This window comes from Cadophora gregata (assembly GCF_030347475.1).
Source record: "Cadophora gregata isolate MNR1 chromosome Unknown scaffold_1, whole genome shotgun sequence".
Taxonomy (NCBI): domain Eukaryota; kingdom Fungi; phylum Ascomycota; class Leotiomycetes; order Helotiales; family Ploettnerulaceae; genus Cadophora; species Cadophora gregata.
The window spans coordinates 88,805-112,325 of record NW_026695924.1 but is presented as its reverse complement, the minus strand read 5'-3'; the positions used below and the strand labels follow the sequence as shown (position 1 = coordinate 112,325).

The window sequence follows — 23,521 nt, the reverse complement described above, 5'->3', positions numbered from 1 at the left end:
ATCAGTGCGACATACAAGACTCCACTCTGACCATCGTAAGCGAGCTTAAGATCGATATAGCCTTTCTTGGCAGTATATTTCTGGGCACTGCATATCTCGGCACCCAACCGGCCCCTGAATTATCTATCGCACATGGTGTAAGCCTCGTGGTAAGATCGGATGATGCTCGACAAGTCATGTACCATCGGCTTAGACAGGGTCTCCAAATCTTAATGTCAGTATCATCCTTGATGGCCAGACTGATCTTGCAGGAAACGGACGCCTGCTTCTCCTGGACACCTCGTACGAAATTCATCGTACCTTTTTTGTTGGCGAACCTCACAGAACGACCGTTCTTGTAAAAGGACCCGCGTCTTGGGTGCGATTTTTCTTCTTAGGTCTTATCAGTACATAGAGCGCTCTCACTGGATTCAAAGCGGCCGTCCACTTCGGTGCAGGCACTGAACCACTTGCATTTCTTCAACTCCCCACTATCCGCAGTCTCGAGCAGCAGTATGGGAAAGAGAGCTCCATAATGGTGAAACATCTGTCAGATTCTTCTTTGAGACATAAGAAAATAATTTATATTTCCACCATAACCCTGGCAAGACATGAGAAATTGCCAATATAGGCAGGTGGTATCGTCCAGCAGCAATATGCTAGTTCAACTGGCATGTGCGTACCAGAGGCACAGTTAGTTTGTGCCAAGATCTCCAATCCATGAACACATCAACTTATAAGCCTCTCTTCCCATTCAAATTGGGCACATTTGAACTCCAGGGTGACTTTCCTGTCGACAATAGCCCCTTGAGAATCTACGTGCTCTGCGACAGTCGACGGCCTCGTTATCGACTTGACAAAGATGAAGATATCGCTTGCCCTGGCCTTCGGGCTAGGAGCTTCATTGGCGGAATCCGCCGCTGTTTTCGCTCACTTTATGGTACCAGTTACAGACTCAGTAAAAAAAGCATGCCATGAAACTGACGGAATCTAGATGAGTAATGCCCAGAACTACACTGCCGATACGTGGGCATTCGAGATGAAATATGCCAAAGAGGCAGGCATCGATGCATTTGCAATGAACATCGCCTACAACGAGAAAGTTTCGTTGGGCCAAATGTCAAACATGCTCCAAGCCGCATCAGGGCAACAATTTCCATGGTTCTTTTCCTTTGACTATGCTGGAAATGGAGCGTTCCCGAAGCAAACTGGTACGTCCATATTACCAAGGTCATTGTCTCGGCGATGCGACGAAGTACATGCACGCTGACGAGAATTTCTAATCGCAGTTATTGATATGTTGAAAGAGTATGGACCTACCAAGTATTACTACAAGTATAATGGAAAGCCATTTGTTTCTACGTTCGAAGGTCCTGGCAATGCACTCGACTGGAGTGTCATCAAAGCCCAGACAGGTTGCTTCTTCATGCCGTAAGCAGTTTTCATCTCCATCGGCTACCTGTTTTATTTGCCGAGCTCCGAAATCAAGAGCAGTGACTGATCTGAAATATAGGGACTGGTCATCACTTGGCGCAAAAGAAGCGGTAGGAAGAGGTAATTTATTCCTCCCCGTTGAGGGCGCTCTGGAACATTGGATGGACTGTGACTAACAGTTTCGTGCACAGGTACTGCTGATGGACTCTTTTCTTGGGCAGCTTGGCCTTGGGGAAATCATGATATGGACACATACACTGACTCGGTAAGTTGAGCATCAGCTAAGTCTCCGAAAGTCTGGAGTTGATCGATGTCAACAACAAGTTTATTCTTTAAATAGATTCTGAGGCTAACTCGGATTCTTCCATCTAGTCGTATACCCATTTCCTGGGTGGCTTACCCTACATGATGCCTGTGTCGCCTTGGTTCTACACGAACGTACCATTCTACGGAGGTAAAAATTGGCTCTGGCGTAGTGATCAGTATGTATTGCCCAGTTTCGATGGAATTGCGATTGTTGTTCCAAACCGAACGTATTTACCAACATCACAATAGTCTCTGGTTCGATCGTTGGAACGAAGTCAACTGGCTCAAGCCAGAGTTCGTTGAAATTATCTCGTGGAACGACTACCCAGAATCACGTGAGATATACTCAAACACCACTCTACCAACTCAGCGAGTACTGACTTGAACCTCCAGATTACATTGGACCACTACGGCCTGAAGCTATGGGAGCCTTTACCACAGGCAAAGCACCGTACAATTATGCAACTGATATGCCTCATGATGGATGGAGAGCATTCCTTCCATACCTTATCACGTTGTACAAGACTGGCACAGCAACAGTCACAAAAGAAGGCCTGCAAACATGGTACCGAATCAATCCAAAAGATGCATGTGGAACTGGTGGGACAAGGTAAGAAATTGACTCTATCCAGTCCTTCGGTCTGCAGCCTGCTGACTTCAGAAAACAGTGCCAATACTGCCAGTCAGATACAACTCGAATGTAGGTTATTTACCGACTGCCTCTATAAGCGCATTCTCAGGAACTGAAGGGCTGTTGTTTTCTTGTAATTATCAACCACTGACAGTTTACAGTTGCGCCAAGCGAGGTTCTGGCTGATGAGATTTTCTTCTCTGCCTTGCTTGGATCTCCAGCAGACGTGACCGTGACTATCGGAGGTGCAAGCGTTGCAGCGAAATGGTCCACAGTCCCTGATGGTAACGTTGGTGTGTATCATGGGAGCGTTCCATTCGGGGGCCGCACTGGTGCTGTCGTTGTGACCATCAAAAGAAACGGTGCGACGATTGCTATCGTCAATGGACGATCGATTACCACAGGCGTAAGTGGAACCACCATTCAAGAAAGCAGTAAACAAATTGACTGACATGTTGCAGTGTACAAATGGAATCGCCAATTACAACGCATGGGTTGGATCTGCCAGTATGTTTATTCTCGCTTACTATAAACATCAACACAGGATTCCAGACCGATGTCTTCAATATTTGAAGTCTGCTAGACAATTACTAACAACAAATCCAGTGTCAGCCTCTTCAATCTCTGCCACACCGCCACGCAAGCGTTCCGAGCAAGTTTGTGTAAAGGGAACTGGCGCCAATAACTTTGCTGGATTGTGCGCATTTACATGTCAATATGGCTACTGGTATGTTCACCCCCTTTCCTTCTCTGCATTCCTTCTCGCCTATTCGAACACTGCTAATATGCTCATTTTAGCCCCCCAGAGGCATGTGTCTGTCTAGCATTAGGAAAACAAGCCACGCTACCAAAGGAAACTGGAACACCGGGCTTTCCTGCTGCCGGCTTGAGCGAGGCTTACAGTGGACTGTGTCGCTATGCTTGCAAGTAAGTACCTCACTACTTATGATCCACTTGATTCTCTCGATTCCCCTCACACGAGATGATGAATATACTAAAAGTTTGCCAGTTACGGCTATTGCCCTACAGGAGGTAAGTGTCATCCTTAGGATTTACACACCTTGATAGCCCAAAACGATGCTCAGGTTTGATTGGCGAAGCCACAATCCAGACGACGTCCAAAAACGCCTCAGCTTCTTACCCTTAGGTCCACAATGAATGTCTACTAATATACTGTTTAGCCTGCAGTACTACAAAACAGCCTCTAATCGTGCCTACCGTCTCCGAGTTTGCACCGCCCGGTACGATATCCATGGACTTCCATGTAGCTATTCGTGATTGCTAACTCAGCTATGTGTTCTAGTGTGCATCAAAGGCACTGGCAGTGGAAACATTAAAGGTATGTCTCATCCTAGTCTCCAATGGTTTTCCATCATCAGCTAACATAAAATACAGGTCTTTGCGAATTCGCCTGTAATTACGGCAACTGTGTATGTTGAGCACCGAATTACTGGCAGACTGAGCGAGAAACTTCGCTAACGTGAACATTAGCCCATGGCTTCGTGTAAATGTCTTGCTACCGGAGCTCTGAATGCCTTCCCTGCATTCACACCGCTCACTGCCTCGGCAGCTGATGATCTCGATGGACGACTGTACAACGGTGTGTAGCTTCTCATCCCATATCCGCTTGTCCTACCATATATAGGGACAATCTCTGACATATGACAGGGCTGTGTCAATTTTCCTGTTCTTATGGATATTGCCCCGCTGAAGCCTGCAAGGTTGCTCAAGGTGGTCAGGGAGGAATCTTTACCCCTAAGCCTTTGGGTCCCGAGTCATCCTGTGATGATATATCAAGTATGTACCTTCGGCTTTACCTTCGAAGATGCGAGTCTTATGTTGACATTACCAGAAACTACCCTCAGTCGCGATATGTGGGATCAAGTCGAGTAAGTTCCATTGCATATCTCACTGTGAATTGTTTGTTACAGTCACTGACATATCATAGTGCCACGACAGAGCTTTCACGTAAGACTTTCCCCTTTTGAAGCGAAGTATTCCTGACAATTCACAGAATGGTGGAGCGCAAACGCGTATACAACCGATTATTGCAAGGACTTGGCGAGACCTTTGGGTATTGGAGAGCAAATGACTTGCCGAACAGATGCCCCATGCTCTCGCCCAAACTGCAATGACATGGGGCCAGCCCAGTACGAATCTGGCTCTGGATGGGCATATTTGTAAGTTTCACCTTTCCGCCTTGATGCTCCGAAACTTGGGGAACATTGTCTAAACGAATCTAGGGTTCTGCTGTCCTGCGCGAATTTGAACATCGTAAGTACATGTCTGATTCCTCCGACTCGAGATACATGAACACTGATGGTCGCAGGGATTCAATATTCTCTACAACTCAGTCTTCAAGAGTTGGACAGCCTTCGCAGCGTTGAAGAGCCAATTGGAAGACACTTTCTTCTTTGACGATAGCGACGCATGGAAGAATCTGCTTCTCAAAGAGATTTTATTTGGTGTTGCTGGCGCCATGACTATTATTGCCACCGCAGCAGGTCCTTTCCTAGGTGTTTGGGGAGCTGTAGCGGCTGCTAATGCAGCTTCTGCCGTCAGTTCTTCGGTCGTCGGAATCACATTGACCATGAAAGACTCAGATGCTACAGTTCAAAATCTGATCACCCTAGAGAAGTAAGTTGTAGACCGCGATGCCTTATCATAAGAACAATCGTCTGACTAGTATTAGTACCGCCAGAGACTTCGTCTCGACCATGTCAACGGGTATCGACACTGCCAACACCGGGTTTATCAGTGATGGTCATGCAGAGGGGATTGCCACAACCAGGATTTTCGATGACGGATACTGGCTTGTTTCCAAGCAAATCCCGATCCTCAATACCGATACCAAATTGACGATGTTCAAAGCCACCGAAATCGACGATTACTTCGCGAATATGATCCAAGCCAGTCTTGTCAATGCAGCAGTAAGTCTTCATCTGATTAATCATTGGTTCTCGCCACACTAGCTATGGAAATACTGACAGTGCGATTGAATAGTGGAAAAAGCAGAATGTCTATATCTTCTGCATACCAATGACAAAGGCCGAATGTAAACATACTCTTTTAAACTCCATGTTTCATGCAATCTCTGACATGTTTACAGTTGATAGTACTACGGTTGAGGCTGGTAACAACAATGCTGGTTTGAAATGTAAGCTGAGCCATTGAATTCCACAATTGTATCTGCACATACACACGAAAGGCGCATGGTGCTAACCATTCAATTGCCAGATTATGAGTCAAAGTACGGAAAAGGATGTTATTTCCAAAGGTAAGAATCTCTACCTCATATATCCGCACCGACATACTAACCAGATGTTTCAGCGCATTCGTCGATCCTGGGAAACTGCTCGAACCTGTCTCTCTTTGCCGGAACCCACCAGGATGGGACGACCTGAAGCCTGGATCCTCTACCAAGAAGTTCAACACCCAAGATATTCTTGCAGGAAGTATCGAATCGTTCTACAACAACAACGGAGCCGGTGGAGGTTTCAATTACCAACCTGATGACAAGCACGTTTTCGCACTGTGGGATGAATTCGGCCATGACTCTTTGTCCTACAAGTACCCTGGTAAGCCCACCTAATTGATGCAGATTGGCAACAGCCGATGATGACTTCCTAGGTATCTGGAACATCCCTATCTGTGAATTCCCACTCAATATCTCGGCCAAGAAAACCGTCAAGAGCATGGTAGGCGTCCTGAACGAACCGGGATGGGGAACATCGTATGCTCCAAGGTAAGTCTATTCTGAGATTTAGTTGTGTATCTCTGCTGACTAGTGTAGTTGGTGCTACTGCATAAACAACCCTGACAGATTTGGAAAAACACTCAAGGACGTTACGACTTTGTCGAAGTTCGATATCAAGACCGCATGCGCAGGAATCACGTCGACTCCGGGCTAAGTCGACACCTTTTAGTTTTTGGGCGTGTATGGTACAGATGGTAAGACGGGAGAATGGTGTATGCACAATATCCTTGTTGCAAGTAGATAGCTTGAAGTCGTGCGGTCTTCTTGCGAGACAATTAAATAGATAATTGGCTATTAATACCTCCAGGAGATTTCTCCACTGTGAGCTAAGCAAATACACTGAAAGTCCGATCGGACCTCTTGCCGCAGCCGTCTATTGCAGTATCGTTCAAGAGCACGCGCCTTGAGTCATGGACAAATCATCTTTCCCATCACAAAACATAAGCATTCGCTTACGCCTTCTATCTTGCTCGGTAATCCACTTCGTCTTTACCGAGTGGGAGTCAACAAGCTAGCCCCGCCCAAGAACCAGGAGCAAACTCCGGGCCTTCCGAACACAGCAATAGCTCATGCTTAACTTTTCCTGACTTGTAGTCATGCGATCACTGAGCTGGGATATTGCCTTGGAAGCTCAATAGTCGTAGATGCTTATCGAATCAGATAAAAAGATAGTCCTTCTTTGGTTGCCGATTTGCACACGACAGGGATGAAATTTAAACTTTCTATACCGTCTATCTGTACGAAAGTACCGTCCGTCCTTTTAGTTCCTCGACCGTAGATGTTTATTGGATATGAGGATACAAAACTGCATCAATGCATAATATGCTCGGGATTTTCGGCATTCTATTTCCTTCACGGCCGTCACATGGTGCCATGGTGGTGCCATGATGGCGCTTATTACCTCAGCTCTCCGACCTTCTTAAATGCTTATCCCCCCCGCGTCCAGATAATTCCATGTAAGATTGCAGAGATCTTATCGATTGAGATTAAAAAAAATGGGTGGAATCGGTGCAGTGGCAGAACCTCTTGTAGTTATCGTGCTTCTGTTCGGAGGTACTTGGATCAATCGAGACTTCAATCCTGGCCGGAGCAGGAGACCTACGCATCTGAGGAGGATCTCGGATGATGTAGAGTCTGGATTTGGGCTGGTTCGGTCGTCCAGGGAGACTTTTGGTGTTCAGGATGAAGAGGGAGATCACAGGTCCAGTTCTCCTTCACTTCTACCCACTCAGGAGCCGAAATATCGAACAAGAACAGTCAATGTTCTAGGACGGAGAAAGGAAGTTACAACCCCAAATACGCGCCGCTTCAAGGGGTATTTCTTAAGTCGTCTGCTTGAGAGATTTCCATTTCTGGTTGAGTGTTGGTACTGGGCTTTGATATATTGGGTGAGATGCAACTCGCTAAATTGCACTGGGTCTCAGCTGACAATTCAGGTATATCAACTTGGTCGAGCAGCTACGGCAGTATGGATCGTCGAGGGTACTGTGTTCGCTGCTCGGAAACACGCTTTGCAAGTCATCGCCGCCGAGGAGAAGTTACGTATTTTCTTTGAACTTCCGATTCAGGAATTCTTCATGCGGAATGAATTCATGATGACTTGGATCAATCGGATATACTCATTCATACATATCCCTGGATCCATTGCCTTTCTTGTTTGGCTATTCTACTACACCAATACCAAGAATCGGATTGATGAAAGGCCGAAAACTACGATTCTTACACAGACAGGAGGAACACCTGCTGGGCCGAGGCTGTATGAGGCCAGACGACGTACCATGGCACTGTGTAATTTGTTAGCATTTATTTTGTTCACTGTTTGGCCATGTATGCCACCGCGTCTCCTGAGTGCAGATACCACACCTGATGCAGCTGGCAAACTGGCAAGAAGTTACGGGTATGTTTGTCTATTTTCAGTGCAGGCCACTTGCTGACTCGGAAAGTTTTGTTGACACAGTCCACGGACCTGGAGGAGAAGGTTCAATCTGGACCGATAATCGCTTTACAAACAAGTTCGCAGCTATGCCATCTCTCCACTTTGGATATTCTCTTCTCATCGGCGTCACAATCATGACCATTCCTCTGGATGACACGCCATCTACCTCATCGACGCTTCCACATCTTACAAAAGCTCATCCAAACTTCATTCGGACTGTTAGAATTCCGTCTTGGCAACGGTTGGGTTGTATCCTTCTCGGTAATCTTTACCCGGCTCTCATTCTCGTGGCAATTATTGCCACAGCCAATCACTTCATCCTGGATGCTGTTGCTGGCGCTGTGGTGTGTGGTGTGGCATGGTGGGGGAATGAAATTCTCTTGAACTTGCTGGCTGTTGAAGATTGGTTCCTCTGGGTTGTGAGAATTCACAAACCGGAAAGTTCTTTTGTTGACTGGGAAGGGGATGAGAGAGACAAGCGAGATTCGCTAACATGAAAAGGAGGCAACTTTGTCCGGCAAGAATCGTGAAATCTATTGGTGAAATCAACTTTGTCCCGCATATTTGAGTAGTGGTATTTAAAAGTTTGATTGGGATATTTGTATTCACAGATCCTGGGGCTGTCTTATTCGAGAGTGCCAACTACAACCTGTTATCTATTTGCTTTCGTCCCCCGCCGTGAACCGTACCCCGCCATGCTGGAGGTTTCTTGGCTTCTGAACCCGCCGCCGCCAACCCCGTAATCGGGTCAACTGTGGCTTTTCATCAACTTACTCATGCTGGAAGTCTCCATCCGAAGCACGCAAGCTAGGGGAATAATTACTCACACCGAACAAAAGAACCTCAAAATAACCAAATCCGAGACGTTTCTCCTTCAAAATTGTGTTGTGATATGGCTATAAGGCGCCAGAAAGGTATCTATATGTTCGGATGGGTTCGAATGTTTTGGTTCCGACCACTTCGGAACCAAATGTATGCCAAAACCCGGCCGAAAATCTCACGCCTCGGAGCCGACTCTTCTTTAAAATCCGGTGACAGCTTTTCAATCCCTGTACATTTCAGGAACAAGCCTTGCTTTGAAGCCGGTCATTGGTGTAAATAGTCCCAGGTGCCGCTTTTCCGTCCCGCTCTCGTAACGTAATAGAAGAAATATGCTAGTGTAATTCCCCTGCGATGATGTCTACCCTTCGTAGATCTTCTTGACCATTCCTATCAACTCTTGCATCTTGACTCACTCCTTTTCACTTAAAGGCCAGAGACTTGGCCGCATTCGCATCCGAATACATTCGACATGAATAATTCATAGCATTCGAACTCGAGACTGGTAGTACGCTGGATATTGTGCGACTGTACAAATCATGGATAAAGAGATGCGGAACGAAGCCGAAGCCGAAGCCGAAACCAAGGCCGAGGCAGGAGGAATCATTGGCGCGGGGACAAGTGCGACAACTGAAAGTGGTGACACGCATCACAAGCACGAAAACGACCAAACATCCCTATCCCTATCCTCGAAGAACATCCAAAATACCACGAGCAACTCCAATACCAGCATTGAAGGCTCAACAACAGTCGGTCCCGAATCGCCTCCTCCAACAAGCGACAATGTAGTCTCTGAACAACAGCATCCCCCCCACTCCACGAATACCAATCCAGAAGACACGAGAACGAAACTCCAGACAACCATAATCGTCCTCTCACTCTGCGCATCAGTCTTCCTGGCTGCTCTCGATACTACCATCATCACTACCGCGCTACCTACAATCAGCGAATACTTCCAGTCAAATGCAGGATACACTTGGATTGGATCCGCATACCTGCTTGCGAACGCGGCGTCCGTTCCATCATGGGGGAAATTCTCAGATATCTGGGGGCGCAAACCAGTCCTGCTTGTGGCATCTGGTGTGTTCTTCGTTGGGAGTCTGCTGGCAGCTGTGAGTGTTAGCATTGGGATGTTGATCACTGCGCGGGCCATACAAGGAATTGGCGGTGGTGGATTGATTATCCTAGTGAATATCTGCATCACGGATCTGTTTAGCATGCGTGCGAGAGGGGCATACTACGGAATCATTGGTATGGTGTGGGCATTTGCCAGTGCCGTTGGGCCAATTCTTGGGGGTGTATTTACAGAAAAGGTTTCGTGGAGATGGTGTTTTTACATCAATTGTAAGTTGCGCGACGTGTAATTGCAAAGAGTACATACTAACACCACGTAGTACCCATCACAGGGACCGTCTCGATACTCCTGTTCTTCTTTCTGCATCTACATAATCCTCGAACTCCGGTATGGGAAGGTCTCAAAGCAGTGGACTGGGCAGGCTCGCTCACGATCGTGGGAGGAACACTCATGCTTCTCCTCGGACTCGAATTCGGAGGCGTCACATATCCATGGAGCTCGGCAACTGTGATCTGTCTGATCGTCTTCGGTATCGTTGTTAGTGGACTCTTTGTTCTGAACGAGTGGAAGTTCGCGCGATATCCAGTCATGCCCCTTCGAATCTTCAAACACAGATCCAACATTGCATCGCTTGGTGTCTGTTTCTTCCACGGCGCTGTTTTCATTGCAGGCAACTACTACGCACCTCTATACTTCCAAGCGGTGCTAGGAGCTACGCCTCTTCTTTCCGGTGTCTATCTCCTCCCGTTCGTCATGGCATTGTCCCTCACGTCAGGATTGACAGGCGTCTTCATCAAGAAGACCGGGAAATATCTTCCCCCGATCTGGTTCGGGATGGCTACCATGCTTCTCGGATACGGTCTTTATATTAACCTCCCAAATGGTCGCAACTGGACGAAAATTATCCTCTATCAGATCGTTGCTGGTATCGGTATTGGTCCCAACTTCCAGTCTCCTCTGCTGGCTTTACAGACTATGATTGCACCCAAGGACATCGCAACAGCTACAGCAACATTCGGTTTCACACGCAATCTCTCCACATCTATCTCCGTCGTCATTGGCGGTGTAATCTTCCAAAACGAGATGCAAAAGCGTTTCCCGGCTCTTGTCGCAGCCCTCGGTCCCGAGACAGCAAAAGCACTCTCCGGCGGCTCAGCAGGCGCAAGCGTCGGTATCGTGGCTCAGCTTCCTCCCGCACAGCGAGGAGTTGCTCGACAGGCTTTCCACGAGAGTTTGAGGACTATGTGGATCATGTACGTGGCTCTCGCGGCCGCGGGATTGGTTATCACGGCTTTCATTGGGAATAACGTGTTGAGTAAGGAGCACCAGACTGTCAAGACTGGGCTGGGTGAGGAGGAGAGACATAGGAGGGAAGCGAAGGAGATGGAGAAGAATGGACGGAGTGAAGCGAAAGCGCTGCAGGAAGCTGAAAAGGCGAAGGCGAGGAAGGAAAAGGGTGATGTGTCGAAAGAGGAGGTTTGAATATCATGTCAAAAATGTGGTGTCTACGGAGTTCTAGCATAGATGCATCCTGGGCAGGCGTTTTGGTTTGAAGCGTACATTTTTGGATTTGTCTTGAGCATTGTACATAGTCCTTATATCCCCTTGGCTTTCAAACCTCCAATATACGACCACTTACAACCACACGTAGTCTGCAATATTTTGAAAATTCATACTCGGTGCATCCACCCATGTCTGGTTGTTGGAAACAGATTTTTGAATCTGATCATCTCCGCCTGAAAAATGCTTATTAGATTTCGGCGTAACCTTACTCATACATGCGTTCGTAAAAATTATATAGTGTTACAGTATCATAAATCTCCTTCGACTTTTTCATCCCTTCGTTACTCTGCAGATGGTTAGTATTGAAGTTCAGGAACTTGGTGCTTCAAGACTCACAATTACTTTAATATGAGTATTGTATCGTGCCTCGTCGGACTTTGTCTCTGGGCAGCCCCCCTTGGGATCAGACTTCTCGTGATCCAGCAGCGAATTTCTTGTCGCGGACTATTATTGATGTCCAGGTTCCAGACCCTTGTTTGCGAATCCCAGCTTCAGCCTTCCCAGGGCATCATCAACATAAACTCCGGACTTCGCCTGCTCACGAGCTCCATGAAATTGTGAGCCCAGAATTTCTTCCCGGCATTTGGCCCCGACTCAACTTCCAACATTCGTTATGACGGTTCTCTTCAAACTCCATTCATTCCGTTTGGTGCCCCATTTCCTATCCCATTCCCACTTCCATTTCCATTTCGTGATCCAGGCGACATGAATGATACCTGTCGACCTCCCTTTGCTGGCATTACGATTACTTTTGCGAATGCTTCGGCGCTGGCTTCGTGGTCGCGTATCCGACGTTCGTGATCCCGGATTCGCTCTTGGTGTCGGCGCACTTCTACTATGATTGTCAGCACACATCCGAAATGTTTTCCCTCCTAATTTATCGGCTGATCTCGAAACCTCGAAAGAAGTATATGGGAGTATATGATTTTTAAGGGGAAGAAACTCACCCTCTTTATGCAGCCTCATTTCCTCCGCATGTCTCAGCGCTTCTGCCTCGTAATACTGCCTCATCTCGTACTCCTCTTGCGCAATCCTCTCCTGCTCTCTGGTCATCTTATCCATCTCCTCCTGCATCCTCGCCCGATCCTCTTCAATTTGCGCCATTTCTCTCGCTCTTTCTTCAGCCTGCCGTTCGTACTCCAGCATCTGCGGGGTCCTCGTACCCCTCATCGTCGGTGGCGAGCCCGAAGACGACATACCCGCAAACCCACCCGCAAACTGCGCGAACGTAAATGGAGTGCTTGTCCGACTCTGCTGCTTTGTTGGTACGGGTGGTAGAACTTTCGTGTTAAGATTGGGTGGATTCGAAAATAGGGAGACTTTCTCTTCTGCTGTAGAGACTGATGAATTTGATGAGATACTGATCGTGGAGTCGCGAGACGACACTGATGAGCTTTTCTGCCGGCTGCGGAACACTTGTTGTAAAGGGATTCGTGTCAGGGACATCGATCTTTTATTCCATCCTCAGCGGTTATAAGGTTATTCTCGTGGGTGGTTGGGCGGTCTGGTCTGTCTGTTCGTTCGTCGTCGCGCAGCTGGTGGTTACATTGGCTGGCTGTGCGTAGGGGCCGAGGTGGATTTTACAGGAGTTGACAACCCCTTCTACAAAGGCACAACTGTGTCCAATTTGCTGCTCTCGGCGCAAATGGCGAGTATCAGGTCAGAAGGATCGGATCACAAGCGCGCCCCTGTGTCTCTGGTACTTTGCTCTCTGAGGGGCTGACTCGCGAGGATTTAAAGTCTCGACTGGCTGAGGGGTACTTTCTGAGCACCATCGTCACATCGTTCCAAGCATCGCAATCCACTTGCTTGGGATCATCCTTGATTCATCCCGGCAGTGAGAACTTGGAGTTATCGCTGAGGTGCATGAGTGGATTGATTCACTGGGAGTGCACGGCCTGGACCTGTTTCGAGACGTCTGATGCATCATGTTTTTGAAGCTCGCAGGTGGCCCTCAGATCTCGATGAGGGACTTTTTCATCTGAAGTGGCAAAACATTGGGCAAGCTGGATCTTGCTTTTCACCCGTAGTGACGACGCAACTTAGTCCAGAAGAATATTCAGCGGAAAGAGGCTTCAAGAGGAATTTGGAAAGAAATTTTCGGCGTAGGCAGTCATTGAAATCGTGCACGTTTCAGCCTCGCGGTCTCGACGCCGTGAGGTCACATTAAGCGAGACGAACGGTGGAGAAAATATGGATTGATAAACATCTGATGCGCAGATCATTCCGTGTTGAAACGAATATTCGAATAACTTCAGATGCCCTTGGACCTATTTCCGATCTTGCAGCTGCTCACGTGACAGTAAATATCCCACTTGCTTGTTCTCCTCTGCATCACAGCTTTTGTATTGTCAATTTGGACATCACATAATGAACTGGCGTCCCAAGCTCGAGACCTAATAGGCGTTACAATACATTCATGCCCGAGTATTCTACCTGCTATTGCTGACTAGGACTATCCCAGCTCTACGGTTTCACGACAATTCTTGACGATGCCTCGCTCATGTCGATTGTCAGAGTCTGAAGATCTCGGCCTCAAACTATGAGAATTTGACGATGGCGGTAGTGAAATGATGCTGTCAGAATACCAGTAGTCAGAAGAGCAAGTATACAATGGATCTGCTGCAGAGGTTGGCATTGTGGAAGAGACGGGACAGATTTCTGTAATGAGGTTGACGAGAGAGCATGGTTGTGGAATAGTGATACTGAGCTTGATGATGTAAACAAACACCATCAGCTGATGGTGCCCCCTATATCTCCCTTAAAAGGGTCTGCGGACCAACACTCCAAGTCTAGTCTATTCTAAGTTTAAATCCTCTATAGCTTAAAACTTTCCTTGACACTCTTTAAAGCCACGCATTTCACGCTAACCTCGCTTGTCCCAGAAGTATCTTTCCTTTGCAATGTGAAAACTTCTTCTACTCCTAGGCTCTCTAGGTAAGCAATTGCTCTCTCAAAATTAGTACCCACCTGTACAATGCCATGACTATCATCACTTAGTGTCAACTGTCCCCCTAATCTTAAGAACTCTTCACAGATACATCGTATCGGATACGGTTCCTCAAGACCCTTCCTCAGTCCACTCGAGTTGATCTCTAGAAGTCCACCCTGCTCAACTACAACTTTCAGATTCCTAACAACACGCTCCCAAACACCCTTGATCTCCTTCAAACTTGCATTCGGTTTAGAGCTCAACAAGCGAATGAGATCGAAATGACCTACGACTCTTGGCTTCAATTCAACTAACATCTCATACTGCAAGTCGAAATAGTCCTCAAACAGTCGCTCGTCAGTTCCTCCCGCGATATCTCGAGCTTTGGTATAGAAGGGTACATCGTAGTCGATAGGAACAGTGTGGACATGATGGACCGAGCCGATGAAATAGTCAATAATAGGATTGGAGGCTAGTTCTTTGATAAATGGCCCGTAAGAAGGACGAATCCATTCTCCTTCAAACCCAATCAAGATAGTGATCTGAGAAGCGTATTTAGCACGTAGGCGTTGTGCTTCAATAAGGAAAGACTCGTGACGGGGAAGGAGAACAGAGACGCTGTCACCAGCTGCGATCTAGAAAGTCTATTAGATGCCCTGTCGTAAAAGGGAGGACAAAGAAAAGACTCACTTCTTCTGGATACCGATCTTCATCCGAGAGTCGTGGCATGTGCTCAGTTAGAGCGAAAGTCTGCATGCCTCTGGAAATGGCAGTTTGGATAACCTCTTCTAAGCTATCTTTTGCATGGCCAGGACAGAATTGCCCAGAATGACTGTGCATAGAGAAAGCCATCTTGACTTGCGTTCTTGTTGCTGGTGTGAGGACGAAACCGATCAAAATTTAAAACGAAACGAAGGATAGAACAAGAACTCTTGAACTGTAGGTGGAAACGGAAACGGGACAACTATGACGGCACATTACCTAAGCTCCCCTACCGAGTCACGTGGGTAGGCGGGGTGACTATAAAAATTCTCAAGGGCAGCTGTGACTCTAACATTTGGGGATCTGTTGACGCAAACTGTCTCGCTCTCTATCGCAAATAACCTCTCTTAATCACTTAATTCAAGCTGTACAGTGTCAATCATGGCACTTGAATTCCCTACTAAGAAATGCGGTATGTCTGTTCCACTTTTGTTACTATATCTACACTGGAAATTACCCCGCCATTTCACTTGATTTTGCCCCTCCCTTCGATTCAGATAAAGATAGCTAACATAATGAACCACAGGTGTACTAGGCTGCACAGGCTCCGTCGGCCAGCGCTTCATCCTCCTCCTTGCACAACACCCACACTTCGTTCTTCATGCCGTCGGCGCTTCGTCGAGATCTGCAGGCAAGAAGTACAAGGATGCCGTGAAGTGGAAGCAGGCATTCCCTATGGGCAAGCACGTCGCGGAATTGGTGGTCAAGGAGTGTAAGGCGAGCGAGTTTAAGGATTGTGATATTGTCTTCAGTGGGTTGGATGCTGATGTTGCGGGGGATATTGGTATGTTTGCCCTCTAGATTTCAAAGTGCTTTCATACTAGCATTTGAGATGAAGCTTACATGGTACTAATCTCTTCTTTCTTCCCCCTGAACAGAGATGGAATTCCTTAGAGCAGAACTAGCGGTCTTCTCTAACGCAAAGAACTACCGACGCTCCCCTCTTGTCCCCCTTGTCGTACCAACCGTTAACCTCCCTCACTTCGACGTTATCCCTCACCAGCGGAAACACTACAACCTAAAGAAGGGTTTTCTGGTCTGCAACTCTAACTGTGCTGTCATCGGCATAGTAATCCCGTTTGCTGCGATCCAAAAAGCGTTCGGACCAGTTGACCAAGTCAGCGTCGTTACTATGCAGGCTGTATCTGGCGCGGGGTATCCTGGGGTCTCTAGCATGGATATCTTGGACAATGTCGTCCCATTCATCTCTGGGGAGGAAGACAAGCTAGAGACAGAAGCACAGAAGATATTAGGGAGTGTGAATGCCGATGTGACTGGATTTAGCGACCAATCGGACCTGAAGATCTCAGCAGCTTGCAATAGGGTCGCGGTGCTAGACGGGCATATGGCTTGTGTGTCGCTAAGGTTTAAGAATAGAGATGGGGCAAGACCGACAGCTGAGCAAGTGAGAAAAGCGATGAGGGAGTACGTTAGTGAGGCTAGTAAGCTTGGCTGTCCGTCTGCGCCTGAGCCGGCGATTTTAGTTATGGAGGAGCTGGATAGGCCTCAGCCAAGATTGGATAGGAATACAAGCAATGGGTATACAGTTAGTGTGGGGAGGGTAAGAGAAGATGAGAGTGGGATCTTTGATTTAAAGTTTGTTGCTCTAAGTCATAATAGTGAGTACTTCTCTTGGTTTGATTGTTTAACTTTTAGTACTATCGCTTACTGTTTGGATAGCTGTTATTGGTGCAGCAGGAAGTTCGATACTAAACGCTGAGGCAGCAGTTCTTAAAGGGTATATATGAGTTAACAGTATTGATCCATATGATAGGAGAGATCAAAAAAACACATGCTGTAGTATAAAAGCTATAGATTCTAAAAGCAAGATATCTTTAACTAAAGCCACAACATTTGACAGCGCTTATTGCAAGTAAAAGACCTTGTTCTTAGGCATAACAGTTCTTAGGAGACTGATAAGAGCTCTGACAGAACCCTAGGCTTAGGTTGATGCGCCTTTACAAGATCACTAGAACAAATGAGAAGGGGTACTACACGCTGAACGGTATTAGGGGAGATAGCCCTGGAATTCAAGATATATACCCTGGCAGCTGCTTGAAGCTTTTCTATGGGCGCTCTCAGTTTCCTTACAGTGCTAAAGACGAAGTTTCAGAATCTTACAATTTTGAAGGTAGCCTGGAAGGCGATCCTAGAGATCTGGGTTGCTATTCTTGGAGGGGGCCTGGATGAGTTGCCAGGCAGGACGATATGCTTTGGCTTCCATTTCTGACCTATTAAGAGATCAAGAAAAATAAGATAAAGAACCAACTTCCACGCTACGAGATTCGCTTATTCTTAATTTATGGCCAGGGCATTTTCTTTCAAGAGTGCCTACCCATTGAGATCGCTTTTCCTGAACGAGTCACGTAGCACCTCGAAGCGAAGTGGTTACCAGCTTGGTCTCAAATCACTGATATATGTTTATCCAGTAGTTTTTTATAGTTTCCCATTACAGTCGCCAGTCGTAAGTTTTCACTGGGGCGAGTGGGGCATGATGTGATGTCATTTTGTCCGACTAGAATGGGACCGACATCACCGAAATTATGCAAACTACCATTTTTAGTGCCCGCTTCTTTCCACTATTCAATATCATTTCTAGGCTTTGAAGAATACCAATTTACTTTTTGGCAGCGTAAGGTAGTGAAGGGAGGGTCACGTTACCGGTGCAGCAGGGCGGTGGTACTTAGAGGTTCTAAACTGTCACTCCTTTACATCAAGAACACTATCGAAGATTATCACAATAACCACGCTTTTTAGAGAGACTCTATCTAATCCATTCTCTTCTCTGCCTCTTATTTGATAAATCACGTACTTCAGATATGTGATATCTCGAGATTTGTTCAATCCGCTTCTTTGTATTAAAGTACTCCTTGTGCCTTAATTTGCTACCTCTCTTGTTGTGTGGGTGTACGGGTCGTGGCCCGCCACAGTACAAAGTATCTGGCCTCAAAAATACTTGCCCGGATTGTCAAGAGCGACTTCAAGCTAAATAGGGTTTAATCATGTTTCCGCTCCAATGGTCTGGAACCAACAATAGGTACGAGGACTTTCTCATCGATACATGCACGTATTATTGCGGCAATGGAGTGGGTTGGAGAGAAGCAATGCTAAAGGGGGCATCGAAGGAGAAATTGGTCAAAGTCATGCAGCTTTAGGCGCTGTAAAAGATAGACCAGAAGCGAGAGACTATCATGTGGATGTTGAATTTGGAAAATCACAACTTCCAGACGAGTTATCTCAATGAATGATAATGTACCCCCGGGCTGATTGAACTTGAGACTACGTGTCGCTAGTGACAACTTGTGAAAGGGCGATCATTGCGATGTGCCAACTGCAAGAACCAGCATATTTTGACTGCGCCTAAGTAAAAGCTTCGGGGAGACTCATGCTGTCATTCAGAGACTGCGCAGGGAGTGGTGATACTCGTTTGAATACACCACCCACGGCTCCTGATGATTCGGCAAGTCTTTGCTGATACGGATTGGTAAAAACACTGCAGCAAATGCACGACTGCATTTGCCTAACTAGAATAGGAAGCTCAAGATGTAACCTTGCACCCCTCAACAAATTACAGTCTTGTTACAGAGCACCAATGACGCTCGACGTCGAAGGGAAGCATAGTTCCTGGTGCGGCTAAAGGCTTGGATAAACAAGCTTCTGGGGTATCTTGGCGTACTACCTTCCTAAAGCTTGTCTCTATGGAGATCTTCGGTGATTTGTGCATCAGTATGACCTACTAGATCCAACATTCGCTGAACCAACGCCTCAATTTTGTGGATCACTTCCGAGTCTGCATGGTAAAATGAATCTGACAGGTACAAATACCACAGTGAGTGCCCAGTTTCCTGTTTTACTCGATTTGATCTTGGAGAAACAATCATGGCGACGATGGCGTTGCTAAGAACTGTTCTGTCAGCTCTTGCCTGTGCTTCAGCACTGAGTGCAGTGGTGATACCATCTCATCATGAGATACACGAGAAACGAAACACCTTGCATCCGAGATGGGCCAAAAAAGATTGAGTACCGCCTCACAAGCTTTTGCCCATGCGAATTGGTCTGGCGCAATCCAATCTAGATATAGGGTATGAGCATTTGATGGACGTGTGAGTTGCTTGTTCGATTCCCTGATTTTTTGTTCTTTCTAACACTTCGAAGTTCAGACCCTGTGTCGCCCAATTTCGGAAAGCACTGGACCTCCGAGGAGGTGATTGATGCCTTTCGACCTTCGGACGAGACCGAACGAGCTGTTCGGGAATGGTTGGTGGACAGCGGCATACCATCTGTGAGGATATCTCACTCAGAGAACAAAGGATGGTTCGCATTTTATGCAACCGCTGAAGAAGCCGAGAATCTTCTTCTCACCAAGTATCACGAGTACGAGGATGCGAAGACCGGGGGAATTCTCCCAGCATGTGATCAATATCATGTACCAGCACATATTCGGCACCACATCGATTACATTACCCCGGGTATCCGGATGCTCGCTCCTGTCGAATCTCACAATTCACAGAAGAATGCGCTTCTGGCGAAGAGGGATGCTGCGCTTGCTCGGGATGGACTTGACAAGAGGATAATCCACAATTTATTGAAGGCTGAAGCATGGCACCGTCCGAAACCTGATGATCTGAGCACTTGCGATATTGCGATAACCCCAGCATGTGTCGCTGCTCTCTACCAAATTCCAAAGGCTAAGCTTAGGAGCCGAAAGAACTCGTTGGGTATCTTTGAGTCCGAATTACAATTCTACACCCAGACGGACCTTGATTCTTTCTTCACCAACTTCACGAGTTACATTCCAAAAGGAACCCATCCGGTCGCAGCCAACATCGATGGAGGGCAGCAAGCGACGGAAGATCTTTTTGAAGCCGGTGGAGAAGTCGATCTTGATCTCCAGCTTGCTTATCCTATCGTCTATCCTCAAACGATCACATTGTACCAAGTTGATGACTTCATTGTTCAAGCAGACCAACTCGATACTTACACATATGGTTTCAATACCTTCCTCGATGCTCTCGATGGGGTGAGTTCCAAGTGTGGACGAATTGCTGAACACTTGCTGACATTCTAGTCCTACTGTACTTTTTCAGCGTACAATGAGACCGGCAATGATCCAAAGCTGGATCAAGCATACCCTGATAATCGCATCGGAGGTTGGCAGGGTCAACTGATTTGCGGGGTGTACAAACCCACCAATGTGATTTCACTTTCATATGGAGGACAAGAGTCAGACTTGCCGATCTCCTACCAGAAGCGTCAATGTCTTGAGTACATGAAATTGGGACTTCAGGGAGTCTCCTTCTTGTATGCATCAGGAGATTCTGGTGTTTCAAGTCAGTTCATCGTCCCTTTGGCAGTACCACAGAATTGATGAGATACAGATTACCCCGGAGACATCGACGGCCCAACTGGTTGTCTCGGACCCAAATTGAACGTCTTCAACCCCACATGGCCAGGAACCTGTCCATACGTAACTTCAGTCGGAGGAACCAAAGTCTATCCAGGCTCCAAGGTAACAGATCCGAATCCAGAAAGTGCAGTTTATGATCCTGCCGGCCATCCATACTCGGTCAACTTCTCTTCTGGGGGTGGCTTCAGCAACATTTATCCCATCCCGAAATATCAAGCTTCAGCTGTTGCGACATTTTTTCAGAAGCACAACCCACCATACAAGTATTACTCTGCACTGAGCCCTGATACGAGCAACATTTTCACTTTGCCTGATATTGCTGCCCTCGCTGGAAACACTGGTGGAATATACAATCGAATCGGTAGAGGTATCCCAGATGTGGCTGCGAACGGTGACAATATTGCTGTAAGTAACAATACTCGCTTTGCTAGAGATCTTCACTGAGCAGCCATGTAGGTTTACAATGGTGGTAACTTCACGTTATCGGGCGGAACCTCAGCAAGCACACCCATCTTCGCGGCTGTGATCAATCGTATCAATGAGGAACGGATCAATACAGACAAAAGTCCCATCGGCTTCTTGAATCCTAGCTTATATGCTAACCCATCAATGTTCAATGATATTGTGAATGGTGAGTGAAGTGTGTTGTTCTCGTGCTTGGCAGGTACTGATGCTCTACAGGAACCAACCCTGGGTGTGAAACATCAGGATTTTCTGCAGTGCCCGGGTACTTCTCATCCCTCCAAAGTGTCTTCGGATTGTGCTGATGAGTTTCTAGCTGGGACCCAGTAACTGGTCTTGGAACACCGAATTATCCCAAGATGTTAAAATATTACATGAACCTGCCGTGAGCAGATCAGAGCTGTCAAAGGCGTTATCGCACACGTATATATATCTCTCAGTACTGTAGCCTAAATTCAGATCAGAAGCTCGTAACATAATCCACTTCTGAAAGCGAGATAGATTATCTGTCAATGCCTCTCTGTCGTCATCCATCCAGTTCCTTCCCTTCGCTGATGTGAGTTCAGATGTACGTGTCGCTTGCTTTCCACTTTCTATACGGGAAACATTTATCACTCGAATGTCAAGCCCTCAACGTCAAAATTTCCACAAACCGATGACAACATCAGGATTGGTGAATCACATGGTGTCCGCAAACCATCCAGTAGTTTTTGTTGCGAACCTTTGCCGGTTGCTTGGTCACGCTCCACGAAGCTATTCTCGCCTACACCCCTTTTCGCTTCAAGGTACTGATTCACTAGCTCGTTCACTATGTCGCGACGGTCAGTCGCTTCTACAACTAATATCAATGAAAGAACGATTTATTTTCCGGTTTGGGACACTTAGTTGTCAAGAGACGTTTGTGAATCATTCACCAGTTTATTTGCGAATTGCAGTCAGAAATCCAATTGTTCATGGATTAAAGAAACCACCCGCTCCCCAAGATGTGACTTCACAGACCCAAACCACAAGACAATCACCAACAAACCTCGATCACCCACAAATTCCCTCCAAACTCACTTCACACATTTTCTCAATGCAAGAAACTCCTCCTTCATCATGATGTCCATCACCCGAACCATTCGCCAGAAGCTGCCCAGCAACCTCAAGGCGGCTTCCAGCTTCTCACAGACCGCAGTCAAGACACCCCCAGCGGCCAGCATCCACACTGTGAAACTCGTCCATCTTCACGAAACTCTTTATGCATCCAAAGAGCCTAAAATCCAGTTCCGAGGTTTGCAGATACCTCATTCCCCAACGTGCCCACTGTCATCCCCAGCCCTTCAGGACCAAGCCCGTGTCACAGCCACAACACCCGACATGCTCTACGGCATTAACCCACCAGCCAGAGCTTCGATCGCTGGTGCAGCTAAGAAAACGATCTCTGCATTGATCTCGTCCTCAGCTGAGGTTCAGATTAATAAGTTTCGGGAGAGCCATGGTCGCTTCCAGAACAAATACCTATATGGCAACCCCCAACCATTGCCAACGCCAGCTTCGAGTCAAGTAAGTATTGGTGAGAAAATCGCATTCTGTACTACATCTAACTTTTCTGAGAAGAAAAATACGCCAACGACTACTGAGCCAAAAGCCACTCCCACTTCTGAAGTAGTGTCCGAGATCAAGAAGGATGTCGCTGCATCGGTCTTTGGCAACAAGGTCAAGAAAGCTCAGCGAGCCCTGGGTAATGAAGACCTATCAAATGCATTTGACTTGTAGACCATTATTCTCTCTGGTCAAGCGGGGGCGTTGCTGTTGGAGACGACTTTACCTTTTATGATTGTTTTCGTCTTGGGATTCGGTTGGGCAACGAAAGGCATCCAGATTAGGAAAGCGGTATACGGGGAAGCAAAACCAACGTCCTAATTCAATATCCTTATAGTTCGTGGCATAAATAAATCTACAACTTCAAATCCGTGATGTTCCAAAGCGAAGTGTGAAAAAAGCGCCATATAACTGTCTGGCTGTGTTGATATTCAGACACTGTTCAGGCAGCGACGTCCGGAAATTAGAGCATTCATAAACCTGACACCTCTATCCAATCCATGCCGCTGATATCTTCTATCCCATACCATTCATTCAATCCCAAAGATGGATCTTCTCCTGTTTCTCCAAGACGTCCGCGAGAGTAAATGCCTGATTTATGCCAGTGGAGCGTCCAATTTCTCGAGATCGATCAACAATCCACCGACCTTGGTCAGTAAATTCTGTATTTTGTCCAACAATCAACAATGGCCAACAATCAACAATGGCCAACAATCAACAATGGCCAACAATCAACAATGGCCAATAATCAACAATGGCCAAAAAAGGCTGCAAACAGCATGAGCATGTACCGATGACCCAGGCAACAGTTTTGGAGAGTGCCTTGACAGACAATCCTGTCGGACCAAGAGAGGGACGTAGCCTGAGTATTGTG

General features: G+C 46.9%; 8 protein-coding genes across 8 annotated transcripts; 6 read left to right on the top strand and 2 right to left on the bottom strand.

Moving 5' to 3' along the window:
- Nucleotides 1–841: 841 nt before the first annotated feature.
- On the top strand, nucleotides 842–6,261 carry ONS95_000029 (uncharacterized protein; the record flags this gene model as incomplete). The annotated part of the gene is made up of 31 exons (XM_058493166.1): nucleotides 842–919; nucleotides 974–1,190; nucleotides 1,269–1,410; nucleotides 1,493–1,533; nucleotides 1,605–1,678; nucleotides 1,786–1,895; nucleotides 1,969–2,054; nucleotides 2,113–2,329; nucleotides 2,388–2,419; nucleotides 2,512–2,756; nucleotides 2,812–2,857; nucleotides 2,957–3,077; nucleotides 3,149–3,277; nucleotides 3,360–3,382; nucleotides 3,532–3,591; nucleotides 3,654–3,689; nucleotides 3,746–3,780; nucleotides 3,842–3,950; nucleotides 4,019–4,147; nucleotides 4,203–4,239; nucleotides 4,299–4,318; nucleotides 4,365–4,530; nucleotides 4,594–4,624; nucleotides 4,680–4,987; nucleotides 5,043–5,280; nucleotides 5,354–5,405; nucleotides 5,460–5,507; nucleotides 5,588–5,627; nucleotides 5,681–5,928; nucleotides 5,981–6,095; nucleotides 6,144–6,261. The coding sequence occupies 31 exons, from the start codon at nucleotides 842–844 to the stop codon at nucleotides 6,259–6,261; spliced, it is 3,351 nt and encodes a 1,116-aa protein (XP_058363366.1).
- An 841-nt stretch (nucleotides 6,262–7,102) lies between these two features.
- ONS95_000028 (uncharacterized protein) lies at nucleotides 7,103–8,540 on the top strand (the record flags this gene model as incomplete). Its single annotated transcript, XM_058493165.1, has 3 exons — nucleotides 7,103–7,495; nucleotides 7,544–8,004; nucleotides 8,051–8,540. The coding sequence occupies 3 exons, from the start codon at nucleotides 7,103–7,105 to the stop codon at nucleotides 8,538–8,540; spliced, it is 1,344 nt and encodes a 447-aa protein (XP_058363365.1).
- Nucleotides 8,541–9,401: 861 nt separating this feature from the next.
- ONS95_000027 (uncharacterized protein) lies at nucleotides 9,402–11,419 on the top strand (the record flags this gene model as incomplete). The annotated part of the gene is made up of 2 exons (XM_058493164.1): nucleotides 9,402–10,206; nucleotides 10,257–11,419. 2 exons carry the CDS (start codon nucleotides 9,402–9,404, stop codon nucleotides 11,417–11,419), a joined length of 1,968 nt encoding a protein of 655 aa, XP_058363364.1.
- Nucleotides 11,420–12,126: 707 nt separating this feature from the next.
- Nucleotides 12,127–12,946, bottom strand: ONS95_000026 (uncharacterized protein; the record flags this gene model as incomplete). The annotated part of the gene is made up of 2 exons (XM_058493163.1): nucleotides 12,127–12,335; nucleotides 12,448–12,946. 2 exons carry the CDS (start codon nucleotides 12,944–12,946, stop codon nucleotides 12,127–12,129), a joined length of 708 nt encoding a protein of 235 aa, XP_058363363.1.
- Nucleotides 12,947–13,796: 850 nt separating this feature from the next.
- Nucleotides 13,797–15,356, bottom strand: HIS2 (histidinolphosphatase). The gene is made up of 2 exons (XM_058493162.1): nucleotides 15,123–15,356; nucleotides 13,797–15,067 (listed from the first exon to the last, which is right to left on the bottom strand). Exons 1-2 carry the CDS (start codon nucleotides 15,282–15,284, stop codon nucleotides 14,318–14,320), a joined length of 912 nt encoding a protein of 303 aa, XP_058363362.1. The 5' UTR covers nucleotides 15,285–15,356; the 3' UTR covers nucleotides 13,797–14,317.
- A 140-nt stretch (nucleotides 15,357–15,496) lies between these two features.
- ONS95_000024 (uncharacterized protein) lies at nucleotides 15,497–17,151 on the top strand. The gene is made up of 5 exons (XM_058493161.1): nucleotides 15,497–15,606; nucleotides 15,721–15,978; nucleotides 16,073–16,813; nucleotides 16,875–17,067; nucleotides 17,127–17,151. The coding sequence occupies exons 1-4, from the start codon at nucleotides 15,576–15,578 to the stop codon at nucleotides 16,940–16,942; spliced, it is 1,098 nt and encodes a 365-aa protein (XP_058363361.1). The 5' UTR covers nucleotides 15,497–15,575; the 3' UTR covers nucleotides 16,943–17,067; nucleotides 17,127–17,151.
- A 1,690-nt stretch (nucleotides 17,152–18,841) lies between these two features.
- On the top strand, nucleotides 18,842–21,555 carry ONS95_000023 (uncharacterized protein). Its single transcript, XM_058493160.1, has 7 exons — nucleotides 18,842–19,297; nucleotides 19,355–20,214; nucleotides 20,263–20,524; nucleotides 20,573–21,006; nucleotides 21,058–21,232; nucleotides 21,283–21,328; nucleotides 21,380–21,555. Exons 2-7 carry the CDS (start codon nucleotides 19,672–19,674, stop codon nucleotides 21,450–21,452), a joined length of 1,533 nt encoding a protein of 510 aa, XP_058363360.1. The 5' UTR covers nucleotides 18,842–19,297; nucleotides 19,355–19,671; the 3' UTR covers nucleotides 21,453–21,555.
- Nucleotides 21,556–22,161: 606 nt separating this feature from the next.
- ONS95_000022 (uncharacterized protein) lies at nucleotides 22,162–22,821 on the top strand (the record flags this gene model as incomplete). Its single annotated transcript, XM_058493159.1, has 2 exons — nucleotides 22,162–22,608; nucleotides 22,663–22,821. 2 exons carry the CDS (start codon nucleotides 22,162–22,164, stop codon nucleotides 22,819–22,821), a joined length of 606 nt encoding a protein of 201 aa, XP_058363359.1.
- Between the last annotated feature and the right edge of the window lie 700 nt (nucleotides 22,822–23,521).

Excerpts from the sequence above, each read along its gene's own strand:
- HIS2 (XM_058493162.1), bottom strand. The coding sequence starts at position 15,284 with ATGGCTTTCTCTATGCACAGTCATTCTGGGCAATTCTGTCCTGGCCAT. Across the intron at positions 15,068-15,122 it reads AAGATCGGTATCCAGAAGAA|ATCGCAGCTGGTGACAGCGT; the intron begins GTGAGTCTTTTC and ends TAGACTTTCTAG.
- ONS95_000024 (XM_058493161.1), top strand. The coding sequence starts at position 15,576 with ATGGCACTTGAATTCCCTACTAAGAAATGCG. Across the intron at positions 15,607-15,720 it reads ATTCCCTACTAAGAAATGCG|GTGTACTAGGCTGCACAGGC; the intron begins GTATGTCTGTTC and ends AATGAACCACAG. Across the intron at positions 15,979-16,072 it reads TGATGTTGCGGGGGATATTG|AGATGGAATTCCTTAGAGCA; the intron begins GTATGTTTGCCC and ends CCCCCTGAACAG.
- ONS95_000023 (XM_058493160.1), top strand. The coding sequence starts at position 19,672 with ATGCTCGCTCCTGTCGAATCTCACAATTCACAGAAGAATGCGCTTCTG. Across the intron at positions 21,007-21,057 it reads CGAACGGTGACAATATTGCT|GTTTACAATGGTGGTAACTT; the intron begins GTAAGTAACAAT and ends GCAGCCATGTAG. Across the intron at positions 21,233-21,282 it reads GTTCAATGATATTGTGAATG|GAACCAACCCTGGGTGTGAA; the intron begins GTGAGTGAAGTG and ends GATGCTCTACAG.